Source organism: Danio aesculapii, chromosome 17 (assembly GCF_903798145.1).
Source record: "Danio aesculapii chromosome 17, fDanAes4.1, whole genome shotgun sequence".
NCBI lineage: Eukaryota > Metazoa > Chordata > Actinopteri > Cypriniformes > Danionidae > Danio > Danio aesculapii.
In genome coordinates, this window is record NC_079451.1 from 1296163 (window position 1) to 1312012 (window position 15850).

The following is a 15850-nucleotide window of genomic DNA, read 5'->3' on the forward strand; positions in this document are numbered from 1 at the left end:
TCAGTTCATCAGTTCTCCTATAGCGCATGTGTTTGGACTGTGGGGGAAACCGGAGCACCCGGAGGAAACCCACACCAACACGGGGAGAACATGCAAACTCCACACAGAAATGCCAACTGACCCAGCCGAGGCTCGAACCAGTGACCTTCTTGCTGTGAGGCGATCATGCTACCCACTGTGCCACCATGACGCCTCTACATAATGTTTAAATTTATTTATAATTATATGAAAACTGTATCATAATGTCCATTTGTTGAGCAGAAGAGATACTGTTAATGAAAGCGTGCCAGCAGCGGTGGTTATTATGGGCTGGTTTGATCTGATAGCAGGATAATAACACATAATGAAGTGGTAATATTACAGCTGTACGGACATTAGTGGAAAACCTGAGCAGACGTCAGAATTTCCAGCCATTATTTTACAGGCAAATCGTTTTCAAGAAATGCAGACTGTAAAGTCTAAAGACTTCAGGATCTTGGCAAACCTGGAGAAAAGCAGAAGTTTATACGGTTTCATATTCAGACAAATCTCAACATGGACATGGTTTCTCAGCAGCAGAAGTCATCATAGAGTACAACAAATACTTCTTTTGTATTCCCATTTGTTCAAATACTAGAAGAGAAACTCAACAATAGTGTTTTCAAGACTTTTAGAAAAGGGAAAACAATAGTGTGAGACTAATGAGAAGAGAGAGTAATGTCAGATTTACTGTCCCACCTCCATACACACACTGAAAGAAATGAGTCAAGGATGATTCCTTGCATATACAATACAATTTTTCTTTAAGTGATTGTAAAAGTTTATTTGGGCTCAATTTAAACAAACAAATGAAGTTAAACTTATATAATTAGTGTTAATTCAACCCATATAAACTGTTAGCAACTATTTGACAGAATCCTTTTTTTCATTGCACTGCATTACAAACACCTCGCAGAAGCAGTACTTAGGGTTTTATTGTAATTTGATGCAAAGATGATATAATACATATAAATGTACATTTGTTTTTTCATTCATTCATTTTCCATCAGCTTAGTCCCTTATTTATCAGGGGTCGCCACAGCGGAATGAACCGCCAACTATTCCAGCATATGTTTTACGCAGCGGATGCCATTCCAGCTGCAACCCAGTACTGGGAAACACCCATACACACTTATTCACACTCATATACTACGGCTAATATAGTTCATCAATTCCCCTATAGCGCATGTGTTTGGACTGTGGGGGAAACAGGAGCAAACACGGGGAGAACATGCAAACTCCACAATGCCAACTGGACCAGCCGGGACTTGAACCAGCTACCTTCTTACTATGAGGCCACAGTGGTAACCACTGAGCCACCGTGCCACCCTCTTTTCAGACGATCAACACTGGAAATATCATTTACTTTTCTATACAGGTCAGAAAGTAGAGTATGTTAAAGTCCCCATGAAATCAAAACTCAGCATATTGATGTTGTTAGCTCACGTTGCTAGTTTTGTACTGAACAATTCATCTGCGCATGTCATTAACAACAAAACAATAGTTTACTCTTGTAATCTTGAATGTAAACCTGCAAGTGCACTTTCTGTTTGTTTGTAGTTCAATTCTCAGATTAGGTCTGTCTGAGGTAGTGGGCGGGGATAACACACTTAACCACGCCCCTCCAGCTGTCAGTTTTGACATCAAACAGAAATGGTGAGCAGGTGGAATCTGTTAGGTTGTAATAACTCTCCCCAAACCCTTTTCCCCATCTTTCTGAATGAAACGCCTACTTTACTACATCCAATCAGCTCGCAGTGGGAAAAACAAGCCACGCCCACTGTTTTCTCATTTAATATTCTGTTTCTCACTGCGTCACAATATGAAAACAAAATTAAATGGTCGCAGCTTCTGGTTCATGCAGACTTTAAGGTTGTGTGAATGATTGAGTTTTGTTCTGCTGTGTCCTCAGGGATGGACGGCGAGGACGACGGGCTGATCCGCTCAGATATGGGTCGCCTGAAGAAGCCAAAAGAGCAGAATTTGCCTCATCTGATCCTGATGATGCTGCCGCCGCACCGGCTGGACATCCTGCCCTCCTCCAGACGGCGAAAACGAGCTCTCGACACCAAATATTGCTTCTCGTGAGTAGACATGGGACGATAACCAGTTTCAAGTTTTACTGTGGCCTGGAAAAGTCAGGGTTTTAAAACCGCTAACATTTTCTGTTGTATCATTCCTATGGTATATGTATTAGGGTTAGACGATGCCATCGTCCATCGCCGTTGGCCAATAGACATCATGATTCTGAGCTGGCATCGCGATTCTCCGCCCCGCCCCTGTCGTAGCAGCAGCCTGCTCGTGACAAATACACACTGAGGCTCTGTTTACACTAACATGTCTTAGTTTTAAAATGGCATTTTAGAACGAAAACCATCCACGTCCACACTGGCGTTTCATCTAGCATTACTAAAGAGATCTTCATCCACACTATACCCGCTAAAAACGCACATCCCGTGACCACACACACTATGTCATGCACTTTAGCAAAGGGGTTTTCAAACTTATAGGACCTGACGGTGTGGTTAAATCGAACATTGAGTATGTTTACATGGGCTACAATACTTTAATATGATTTTAAACGATTAAGACAATACTTTGATTAAGAGTCACCATGTAAGCAGCGAATTTTTTTCTATTTTTTTATTATTTTAATCCGACTAAAATCATAACTGAACTAAACAGAAATGAAATTAAGATGTGGAGGGAAGTAAACACCGCAATCAAACTATTACGGTCATGTGGGACTTTTCGCCATATTTTCTGACAAGATCCACACATGCGGCTGTCAGTAAAGGACCGCACGGCACATGCAGACACACACACACACATACACATCGCGAAATGTGGAAGTTTTTTCTTTCCATTTGGCGTGCGTTAATTAATTCCAGAACACTCTCACCAGTCTAATACCCCAGTTTGTCACAGGGGGCATGAATGAAATGTTCATGATTGAAAGTGAAACAGCCGAACTGCAGTTAAAGTCACCCAAAATGACAGGAAACTCTTACATGAAAGCACGTCACGTGAACACCTTAATTGTATTATTGTCTATTAAGGCAAATAACTAGATTACTGATGTCCATGTAAGCGTAGTCAGTCGTGTCTTCGAAGTAAGTGAAAGATCCAGAAGGGCATCCTGCTGATTTGTTTCAGAAGGGCACTTGTTTGTCAGACAGCTCACCGGTTTGACTTTCATTCACCGTCATTTATTTTAAAAAGCACCCGCTCCATTTTATTTTCGTATATTTTACTGGAACGCATTAACTCTACAGGTGCCTGATAGTTAGATGTGCTGCTAGCATTCATCAGATTCACTCTAGTGAACATATAAAAATGGTCATCATAATTTACTTGAGTGCACGCCTCAATCTCTCAAGATAATCAGTGGACACTTAAGGCAGGGCAGTTGTGCAAATCCATGAAGGAATATTTCAAACTGAAATAAAGATTTCTCATGCTTTGAGAGCAATGAGGGAAACGGAGATGGGAGCAATGCACACTACATAGTGGACCTGTCAGATGGAACAGAGTTTATGCATGGAACTCTTCTGATAAGCTGGTGATATTAGTCAGGTGTGTTACATAAGAACAATTCTGAGAAGGATTTAACAAACCACCTGCAGACAACACACTCTTAGACAACACTCACTTTCTAATATTTACTCCATATAAAAAAAAAACATTGTGCATTTATGAAGTGTGCCTCACATAGGTGAGTGGGCTTACCAAACCACCTGCAGAAACACTCTTTGCTCTAACCTACGGGTGCCCAAACTCGGAAGGCTGGTGTCCTGCAAAGTTTAGTTCCAACCCCAATGAGACACACCTGGCTAATCAAGCACTTACTAGGCTTTCTAGAAACATCCATGAAGGTGTGTTGAGGCAAGTTGGAGCTAAAATCTGCAGGACACCGGCCCTCCAGGACCGAGTTTGGGCAACCTTGCTCTAACCTCCCCCCGACCCCCTTTTTGTGTATTGCCTCATATTGAATTGCTGAATGCCTCCTTAATTGTAAGTCGCTTTGGGCAAAATGACTCAATGTAGTGGGGTGCGAGTACTGGGATTGAGAAATGCTGGTTTAACCCAGATAAAGTACAACAGTAAGCAGGGGCTACACTTGTAGTTCGGTTCTTTTGGTCCAAATCAACTAAACTAAAATTGTCTTTGTTTTCGTTAGCCTAGTTTTTTTTCTGACATTGTGTGTGATGTCGGATACTTGGGACTAGAAAGGTTGTTGGGTAATTTACCGTCATCAGGCTGAACATGTAAACTCATCTACTGACTAGTGTGTGTTTATAATCACAGTCTCGCAAAGTCAAACTTTGAGTTCTTGAAGTTTACCGGTGGTGATGTAAATCACATGACTGTGGTGCTGTTTGTTTATAGCCTATATTTAGCTTTTAATTTGGGAAATTCTATTAGGAATTTGTGGATATGGTCATGATGAACAAAACATGCAAGGATCATAAACTTGTCTGAGCCTATTTTCTGTAATAAACACCAGTGGAAAAATTCAAGGGGTTGGCCTACAAATATATAGCAACCAGCCAAAAAGCACTTTACGAGGAAACGTGTACTGATTCCATCATCACAGGAGTACTATAATGTCACCTATAGTATGGCACTACAATGCAAAGGTCATATACTTGATTCCCAAGGAGCGCATGAAGTGTTAATGGTATTTTTTAAGGCAGGGTTGAATTTAACCTTCTTTCTTCTCTAAGACGACAGGCCCCTTAAAATACAAATTCATACCTCTGCTTCGCATTCCAGTACCATCATGTGTCTGGAGAGATTTTCTTGTAAGAATGAACCATTTAATTGGCACCTGATGGTCTGAAGCATCGAGGAGGATCTGCAAGTTTAGATTTGTCCCGGTGTTCTGTGTAGCGCACTGGCTCCTGAGCGTGTGCGTCTCTGTTAGCACTCCACACCTGGGTCGGATCCAGGAGGGAAAAAATGACACACCTTACAGTGGAATTTCTGAGGCTCAAAAGACTGTCTGACATGTTTACAAGGCCATGCAGAACCGAAATAAAAGTCTTAGAGACATCCAAGTGAAAAGAGTGTATGGAAACGTCTCTGAATGAATGCAGAATCCTGGCCAGGAGTGAGAGAGAGAGAGCAAGGATGCGAATAGGAAGGTGGAGAAAGTCACCGTCTTTCTTCTGCTTTCAGAAATTACGAGGAGAACTGCTGCGTTCGGAAACTGTACATTGACTTCCGGCAGGATCTGGGCTGGCGGTGGATTCATGAGCCCAAAGGGTATCATGCCAACTTCTGCTCTGGGCCGTGTCCGTACCTCCGTAGCGCTGACACCACACACAGCTCGGTGAGAGTCTTCCTCATAAACAATAGTTAACCAACCATCTTTATGCTGGTTTTACCTATGTGACTTAGTTTCTTTTACCGTGAGAATGAGATTGTAAAACACAAGCTGCTCTGTTTAACACAATGAATGAAATGGAAAGATATGTCTAAAAATGACCAAAAAAACACCATGATAATGTAAAAGAAGCAGAGATCAGAACCTCCAAAATCAAGACTCAGATCCAGACCAAGAATTAGACCAAGATTAACCCTTTTGAGACACTGTTCTAGACCAAGATCATACCCCTAAAGTCCTAGACCAGGACTTGTCTTCTTAAGACCCAGTTCCTGACTAAGATGAAACAGTTCAAGACACAGATCAAGATCATACCCAAGACCTAATAGAGACCAACACTTAAACATTCAAGACCCAGATCCAAACCAAGACTTGGCCCATCAAGACCTAGACTAGCCCCTAAATTCCACACCAAAGACTAGACCCTTGAAAACAGAGACCAAGATTAAGCCCCTTAAAACTCTGTTCCATACCCCACAAGAGTGAGATCAGGACTCACCAAGCCCAAGACTAAGACTAGACTCTTCAAGAACCAGATCTAGACTAACCATAGACTACTCAAGACCCAGACCAAGACAAAACCCAACAAGACTCTGATACTAACTAGGATCCAGACTAAGACTAGACCATGAAGACCCATATCCAATCCAAGACTTGACCCCTAAAGAACCAGATCTCGTCTAACCATAGACTATTCAAGACCCAGACAAAACCCCACAAGACTCAGATTCTAACTAAGACTAGACCATGAAGACCCATATCCAAACTAAGAGTTACCCCTTTAAGAACAAGATCTAGACTAACCATAGACTATTCAAGACCCAGACCAAAACAAAACCCATCAAGACTCCAAGGGTAACTAGGATCCAGATTAAGACTAGACCATGAAGACCCATATCCAAACCAAGACTTGACCCCTAAAGAACCAGATCTCGTCTAACCATAGACTATTCAAGACCCAGACAAAACCCCACAAGACTTAGATTCTAACTAAGACTAGACCATGAAGACCCATATCCAAACCAAGAGTTACCCCTTCAAGAACCACATCCAAGACCAAAATTAAGATTAGAAACCTCAAGACCTAGATCCAGGCTGAGACTAAACACCTCTAGACCCAGATCCAGACTAAGGGCGTGTGTCCACCGAAGCACCTTTTTGCTGCTGCACACAAAGCTTCGGTGGACATGCATGCACCCTTAAGACTAGACCCTCCAAAACTTAGAACAGCCCCCCATCTCCTCTCTTAAAGACCTAGATAAAAACTAGACCTGGAAAATCCCAACCCAGATTAAGGCCCTGAACGAAACAAAAGCACAGAAAAACAAGATCCATATTCTGACAGTACCATGTCTCAACTTGCGAGTTCAAGACCTCTGAATAGAAGTAATCTCTGGTTATTCTTCCTGATATGTTTAATGAATATAAACGTGAAATTTAAGTCCATGTGACTTCAGTGGTTCAACTGTGATCATACTAAGCTCCAAGAACACTTGCGTTTGACGAAAAAGACTTTGTACACCAATGTTTTCTGTATGAGGTCAGGGGATGTGTTTTCTACAGACGCTTGTGTGTTACCCCATACTGTTTATAGTAAACACACACAATGACCTGATGAGGGAGAGAAGATATTGGTCAACAGAGTCTAACTTACAGTTTTTGGTGCGCAAAAGTGTTTTTGGAGCTTCGTTTGATTACAGTTGAACTGTTTTGACAATGTTTTCGGTTACTTTTCTGGACTCGGGAGAGTTGCTTTCTACAGAGAATGAGGGGGCTCTCCCATTTCATCTAGAATATCTTGAGATGAAAGATATCTTGAGATATCTGAAGATGGTCTCAGGGAGTTTGTGAAGCTAAATCTGTTTTGTATGATGATGATGATGATGATGATTTGACGTGGGCTCCTTCATATGTGCACAGCTGCTGAGTCTGTACAACACGCTAAACCCTGAGGCGTCTGCGTCCCCCTGCTGCGTTCCTCAAGACCTGGAGCCGCTCACCATCCTCTACTACGTGGGCCGGACGCCTAAAGTGGAGCAGCTTTCCAACATGATCGTCAAATCCTGCAAGTGCAGCTGAGAGTCTGGAGGTCCGTCTTTAACCCATCCAGGAGCCAAAAGCTTCTAACAACGCTGCGTTTTCAGACCAGCCAAAACACCACACTACCATCCCTTCCAGTTCGACCTTTAAAGTGACTTGTTTACTCTTAATGTGTAATTTTCAGTCCGCTCTTTTAGACCTCATGGGCATTTCTGAACTCTGAAGCTCCATGTAAGATCTACAGATGGAGCTTTACTGAGATCCCACAGATGCTGGAGCAACGGATGGGTTCAACAAGCGTTTCTGTACAGCGTAATGATGTTTTTGTTCCCCCAGACTGAGTGTTTAAAGTGTGTACCACAGTAATTCACACTGTCTGATGTGTTTCTTTGTTAATACAAACATGCTGGAAAGAGAGAACATTGCGTTTCGCCTTGGTTATGTTTACCTCTGTCGCATGGCAGAAGTTTTAGGGATTTTTTTTGTTTGTAGTTCTTCAATGAAGCTGACGTATGCCGACACATGAACTTTTAGATCACAAACTGCTAATGTTTTTACCGCTATTACTCCTGAAAACACCTTTTTTTTTTAATAAAATGACAAAAACAGCTGTTGAATGAAGCCTGCAGTTTGTCATGAATTGATTAATGATGACGTATGCTAATGCCTGGGAAGAAAATCTCGAAAAAAGTAGTTGGCATTTTCAGTTTACTGAGACGACGAAATGTTAAAAAGTACATTAACATTACATAAACGGTCACGTCTTCAATGGTCAATGCAGTTTCATTGCTCACATTTGGTCATGCATAAGAGGACATTCAAGTAAATTCAGGAGAGAAAATACACTGTACACACTAGTGTTGTCATGATACTAGAATTCAGCAGCAGTCGGTACCTAAATATTAAGTGTCCACTTCCTGCGAACATTTAAGCGCTGTTGAGCTTGTTCTTAAACTGCGCTGATTTACCATTGTGTTCACGTGCTCAACAGAAATGACTGTGATTAGGTCATCAGTTCACCGAACTCACCACTGTTTACTGAGTGTAACACAGATAGAGGGACACTGGAGCGTTTTAAAGCCGCGATTCATCAGCGGATCGCTCGTATGTCAGCTTATAGACAAACCAGCTGATCGACGTGACTTTGAAACGCTCCAGTGTCCCAGTATCTGTGGTTACACTCAGTAAACAGTGGTGAGTTCGGTGAACTGATGACCTAATCACAGTCATTTCTGTTGAGCATGTGAACGCAATGGCAAATCAGCGCTGTTTATGAACGTGCTGAAATGTTTGCGGGAAATGGAGATTTTTAAAATGGCGGTATCGATTGGTACTAAATTCCAGTATTATGACCACTCTAAAACAAACGTTGACTCCTGTTGCATAAGGTCATTTTGCATAATAAAATGAAACTTATTCAAAAAATGTGCTGCTTGTCCTGTCGTCAAATCATTTTGGCCATTTGTAAACAAAAGTCAAACCGAACGCTCGTCATCAACATCAGCACATTTTGATCTCGATGCATCAAGTATTACCAGGACATGGGTTCACAACTGTATGCTAAAGAGAGCGGTGAACAAAATCTAAACGTCCAAACAGCGACACATTTTTAAATCAAGATTGATTTACTGATAAATGATATTAAGTCTGGTTTTCTTAACATTAAAACAATAGCTCATCCTAAAATGAACATGTCCTGTTGATATACTCACATCAGTTAAGATGTAGGTGACTTTTATTTCAGTTGAAGATGGATGAAAATCTTCTAAATCTAACTAAATCTTCCATCACCTGAGGTAATGTGACTGGAAATGACAGCAAATGAACTGAAAATGTGACTTAATACTTGATAAACAGTTTTGCTTAAGAATTAAAGGGGTAGTTCACCCAAAAATCAAATGTGTCATCATTTACTCCTCCTTTACTCAGTCTAACCCAGGGATGGGCAAACTCGATCCTGGAGGGCCGGTGTCCCTGCATAGTTTTGCACCAACCCTAATCAAACACACCTGCTTGTAGCTTTCTAGTGATCTTGAAGACACTAATTAGGGTGTTCAGGTGTGTTTGATTAGTTTTGGAGCTAAACTCTGCAGAGACACCGGCCCTCGAGGATCGAGTTTGCCCATCCCTGGTCTAACCCTTTCAGTTTCTTTCATCTGTTGAACACAAAAGAAGATATGTTAAAGAAAGCTGGAAACTTGTTACCTTAAACACTAGTTGTTTTTCCTATAAATCAATGCCTATCAATGGTTACAGGTTTCCAAAATTCTTCAAAATATCTACTGTGTTCAACAGAAGCAAAAAGAAACTCAATATAGTATAAGCTGGGGAAATGATGAACTATCCCTTTAAGTGATTTAATGCTTAAAACAACAGAAAGTGTTTTGTTTTAGAATTAAAGGGATAGTTCACCCCCAAAATAACATTTCTTCAGTCATTATTTACTCGTTTCTTTCTTTTATTAAACACAAAAGAAGATATGTTGATAAGTTGGAAACCTTTAACTTTAATACTGTTTGTTTTTCCTACAACGGAAATCAACAGTTACAGGTCTCCAACATTCTTCAAAGTATCTTCTTTTGTGTTCAACAGCAGAAAGACAAACTCAATACAGTATAGGTTGAGTAAATGATGACAGAATCACATTCTTGGGTGAACTATCTCCTTAAATTACTTAATACTTAAAATTGATTTGCTTTAGAGTTAAAGGGATAGTTCACCCCTAAATGATTTTTCAGGCATTACATGTTTCAAACCTTTCAGATTTTCTTTCTTCAGTTGAACACAAAAGAAGATATTTTAAAGAAAGCTGATGATCTGTAGCTTTCATTATCCGTTTTTCCTTTTCCAACATTCTTCAAAATATCTACTTTTGATAAAAATAAAAAACTCAATGCAGTATAGGTTGAGTAAATGATGACAGAACTGTCATTTTTGGGTGTACTGTCCCTTTAAATGATTTAATATCTAAAATATATATTCTTTGCTTTAGAATTAAAGGGATAGTTCAGCCAAAAATGAAATAATGTCATTATTTACTCCTCCTTTACTTGTTCTAAACCTTTCAGAGTCTCTTCTTTCTTCTGTTTAACACAAAAAATATGTTAAAGAAAGCTGAAAACCTGTAACTTTCATACTGTTTCTTTTACCAATGCAAGTCAATGGTTAAAGAACTCCAACATTCTTCGAGATATCTTCTTTTGTGTTCAGCAGACGAAGAAAACAACTCAATACAGTGTAAGCTGAAGAAATGATTTTTGGGTGAACTGTCCCTTTAAGTGATTTCATGCTTAAAACAACCAATGGTTTTGCTTCAGAATTAAAGGGATAGTTCACCCCAAAATCAAATAGCTCATCATTTTCTTATCTTTAATCATTCCAAACCTTTATGATTTTCTTTCTTCTGTTGAACATGAAAGAAGATATTTCACAGAAAGCTGGAGACCTTTAACTTTCATACTATTTGTTTTGACTACAAAGAAAATCAATGGTTACAGGTTTCCAACATTCTTCAAAATATCTACTGTGTTCAACAGAAGCAAAAAGAAACTCAATATAGTATAGGCTGGTGAAATGATGAACTATCGCTTTAAGTGATTTAATGCTTAAAACAACGGTTACCAGTCTCCAACATTCTTCAAAGTATCTGCTTTTTTGTTCAACAGCAGAAAAACGAACTCAATACAGTATAGGTTGAGTAAATGATGACATAATCATATTCATGGGTGAACTATCTCCTTAAATTACTTAATACTTAAAATTTATTTGCTTCAGAATTAAAGGGATAGTTCACCCCTAAATCAAATATGTCATCATTTTCTCATCTTTAATCATTCCAAACCTTTGAGTTTCTTTATTCTGTTGAACATGAAAGTATTTCAAAGAAAGCTGGAGACCTTTAACTTTCGTACTATTTGTTTTGACTACAATGCAAATGAATGGTTACAGGTTTCCAACATTCTTCAAAATATCTTCTTTTGTGTTCAACCGAAAAACCCAACCTCAATACAGTATAGGTTGAGTAAATGATGACAGAATCGTATTTTCAGGTAAACTGTCCCATTTTCAGACCCATTTAACACCCCTAAAAATAACGAACATCATCAGAAGCTGAACTGATCTTGAGTTAAGGATGTTTACGTTAGAAACAAACCAGAATTACTCCAAGCGTCTCCTTTTTCTTCTTCTCCATGTGATGTTTTCCATCCCTCATCAGCTTTACCTGGTGATTGTTGTATCCAGTGGTTGACTGAGGCACTTGCGCAGGTGGAAAGCTTCTGAACTCATGTAAACGTGGTAAAACTCTGCCGTTGGCGTGCTCGCTCTTGTGAGACATCAGTCTGCGCTCTTTCGCATGGGCTGAAAATCACCCGTGGGACAGAAAGCCTTCAGATCCAGAGACACACAGTCAGAAAAACAAAGAAAAGCAAAACACACACATAAGGCTGAAACATGAGGGAGTGTAGTCATGTAGTCAAGTTTGAAGAGGCTGTGAGTTTCTGACGGGGGGGTTCGTGAGTGTAAACGTATCCCAGAGAGCAGCTGATGGTCATTCATCTGTTCCTGGAGCCCTGAGTGTGGAAGAGTTTACTGTACACCGACAGACCTGCCAACACACAAACACACGTCTATCAGTTTACTGTAACACAACACTGGAGATCAGGTTTACTGCGCGCTCACCGCCATTACAGGGACAGTTCACCTCAACATTTACAATCAGAATCAGCTTTAATCCTCAAGTGTGCGCAAACACACATGGAATTATTTGTGGGGGGGTTTCAGGAGCTTAGGATACACACTGTACTGTACATACATACATATCAACACAAGATATATATATATATGAGCAATATCACATGAGTAGCAGTGCGATATTGCTGTTGAGTGCCTTAGTGTCCCACCAGTGCCGATATACAGCTATATTGCACTACTACAAGTGTGATATTGCATTTACAGTATACAACAGACTGCATAATCGGATGTATAAATATGAAAATCAAACACACAGAGGATCTAAAATTCCTTTCTTCTGCCATTTATTCACATCTGCAGCTGACGTCAGAACAGCAAAAACCGTTACTCATTCACTAACCTCACTTTAGAGCTAGTATCTGAATGATTCTCTAGTGTAATGTCTAGAGTGAGGACGAAATCTTTTGATTAAAGATCTCTCGCACGCCCTCATGCTGAATGTAACCCCAAACCATGACTATTCCTTCACCAAACTTGACTGATTTCTGTGAGAATCTTGGTCTATGCTGGTTCCAGTAGGTCTCCTGCTGTATTTGTGATGATTGGGATGCAGTTCAACAGATGATGATACATCTGAAATTAATCTGTGATCACCACAGCGGAATGAACCGCCAACTTATCCAGCATATGTTTTATGCAGCGGATGGCCTTCCAGCTGCAGCCCATCGCTGGGAAACATCCATACACACTCAATCATACTCATACACTACAGACAATTTAGCCTTCTCAATTCACAAACTCCACACAGAAACGCCAACTGACCCAGCCGAGGCTCGAACCAACGACCTTCTTGCAGTGAAGCGACAGCACTACCTACTGCACCACTGTGTCACCACTAAACAGCAAACATATATTGATTTATATATATTTTTTGAGTGTATGGAAGTCAATAGTTTTCTTCAAAAGCTCTTCATTGGTGTGTTTAACAGAAGAAAGGAACTCCTGAAGGTTTGAAAGAGAGAGTAAATAGTGATTCTTGTGTGAACTATCCCTTCTAAATGCTCTAACTTCTTCATTATTAATCATTTTGCTTCTAATTAACGTTCTTCGATGAATATACCGTCTCAAAGCATTTGGCTGAGATCTGAGTGTAAAGTGAGACGAGGTCGAGCGGAAACAACCAAGAGGAAAAACAAGACAACAATGGAGAGCTGTTTACGGAGCGACGCTGATGCGTGCTGACGGCTGATTTTAGAGAATGTGGCCGTGTGGATCCGTCTAAACTCTCTCATCCGCACTAAAACAACAGCAGCGCTTTCAGTCCTCGCTCAGATGCCTTTCCCACTGCATCTGTGAACTTCAGACGGAGCTGCAGGTGCTGATGGGACGCTTAAAGGGTCAGTTCACACTTAATCGGTCACAGCACAAACCTCATCAACCACTAATCAACACTAAAGGAGATCTTTAGCTGGAAAGCTGTTATTGTTGACTTTCATATTTGTTTTTCCTACTATGTAAGTCGATAGTTACAGGTTTTCAGCATTCTTCAAAGTATCTTCTTTTGTGTTCAACAGAATAAAGTCATTGGAGCAAGCGAAGGGTGTGTAAATGATGACAGAACTTTCATTTTTGAGTGAACTGTGCCTATAAACACGCACACACACGCATGCAGAGCTGCTTAACAGACACACACTGTTTTGCTTTCGTGTTGTGGTCATGCCTTTATTTTAAAGGGATAGTTCACACCAAAAACGAACATTTACCCACTATTGACTCTCCCTCAAGTGGTTTTAAACCTTTATGAGTTTCGCTTTTTCAATGTAAACAAGTCTAAACAATCATAAATAAATAAACCAACAAATCCATAAAAAAGTCTGGAGGCAGCAGTGACATCATTCAAATGGATTATGTTTGGAATATATTGTATTGCCTTTTTAATAAATAAAAAACATTTAGATAAACAATATAAGTCAGAATCAAGCCATAAGTAGGCCCACACGGAATCTGCGCGCAAATTTTCTCCGCTGATTTTCCACAGAATTCCGCAGATTTTCCACAGAATTCCGCTGATTTTCCACAGATTTGCACAGATTTTCCACAGAATTCCGCAGATTTTCCACAGAATTCCGCTGATTTTCCACAGATTTGCACAGATTTTCTACAGAATTCCACAGATTTTCCACAGAATTCCACAGATTTTCCACAGAATTGCAGATTTTCCACGGAATTCCGCAGATTTTCCACAGATTTTCCACAGAATTCCGCAGATTTTCCGCAGATTTTCCACAGAATTCCGCAGATTTTCCACAGACTTCCGCAGATTTTCCACAGAATTCCGCCGATTTTCCACAGATTTGCACAGATTTTCCACAGATTTGCAGATTTTCCACAGAATTCCACAGATTTCCCACAGAATTGCAGATTTTCCACATAATTCCGAAGATTTTCCACAGAATTCCGCAGATTTTCCACAGAATTTCCACAGATTTTCCACAGAATTTCCAGATTTTCCACAGAATTGCAGATTTTCCACAGAATTCCGGAGATTTTCCAGATTTTCCACAGAATTTCCAGATTTTCCACAGAATTTCCAGATTTTCCAGAGATTTGCAGATTTTCCACAGAATTCCACAGATTTTCCACAGAATTCCACAGATTTTCCACAGAATTGCAGATTTTCCACAGAATTCCACAGATTTTCCACAGATTTTCCACAGAATTCCGCAGATTTTCCACAGACTTCCGCAGATTTTCCACAGAATTCCGCCGATTTTCCACAGATTTGCACAGATTTTCCACAGATTTGCAGATTTTCCACAGAATTGCAGATTTTCCACATAATTCCGAAGATTTTCCACAGAATTCCGCAGATTTTCCACAGAATTTCCACAGATTTTCCACAGAATTTCCAGATTTTCCACAGAATTGCAGATTTTCCACAGAATTCCGGAGATTTTCCAGATTTTCCACAGAATTTCCAGATTTTCCACAGAATTTCCACAGATTTTCCACAGAATTTCCAGATTTTCCACAGAATTGCAGATTTTCCACAGAATTCCGCAGATTTTCCACAGAATTCCGCAGATTTTCCACAGAATTCCACAGATTTTCCACAGAATTCCGCTGATTTTCCACAGATTTGCACAGATTTTCCACAGAATTCCGCAGATTTTCCACAGAATTCCGCTGATTTTCCACAGATTTGCACAGATTTTCTACAGAATTCCACAGATTTTCCACAGAATTCCACAGATTTTCCACAGAATTGCAGATTTTCCACGGAATTCCGCAGATTTTCCACAGATTTTCCACAGAATTCCGCAGATTTTCCACAGAATTCCGCAGATTTTCCACAGACTTCCGCAGATTTTCCACAGAATTCCGCCGATTTTCCACAGATTTGCACAGATTTTCCACAGATTTGCAGATTTTCCACAGAATTCCACAGATTTTCCACAGAATTGCAGATTTTCCACATAATTCCGAAGATTTTCCACAGAATTCCGCAGATTTTCCACAGAGTTTCCACAGATTTTCCACAGAATTTCCAGATTTTCCACAGAATTGCAGATTTTCCACAGAATTCCGCAGATTTTCCAGATTTTCCACAGAATTTCCAGATTTTCCACAGAATTTCCACTGATTTTCCACAGAATTTCCAGATTTTCCACAGAATTGCAGATTTTCCACAGAATTCCGCAGATTTTCCAC

General features: G+C 40.1%; 2 protein-coding genes across 2 annotated transcripts in view; one reads left to right on the forward strand and one right to left on the reverse strand.

The window, feature by feature from the left end:
* The window catches only part of tgfb3 (transforming growth factor, beta 3), a 33677-nt gene extending 25622 nt beyond the window's left edge, over positions 1-8055 (forward strand). Inside the window, exons 5-7 of the mRNA XM_056477630.1 lie at positions 1931-2102; positions 5200-5353; positions 7328-8055. Of these exons, the coding sequence (XP_056333605.1) occupies positions 1931-2102; positions 5200-5353; positions 7328-7486 (485 nt within the window). The 3' untranslated portion in view covers positions 7487-8055. The remainder of the gene's footprint in view (positions 1-1930; positions 2103-5199; positions 5354-7327) is intronic.
* Positions 8056-8137: 82 nt separating this feature from the next.
* The window catches only part of ttll5 (tubulin tyrosine ligase-like family, member 5), a 119418-nt gene continuing 111705 nt past the window's right edge, over positions 8138-15850 (reverse strand). The window contains exon 32 of the mRNA XM_056477629.1: positions 8138-12053. Coding sequence (XP_056333604.1) covers positions 12001-12053 — 53 coding nt within the window. The 3' untranslated portion in view covers positions 8138-12000. The remainder of the gene's footprint in view (positions 12054-15850) is intronic.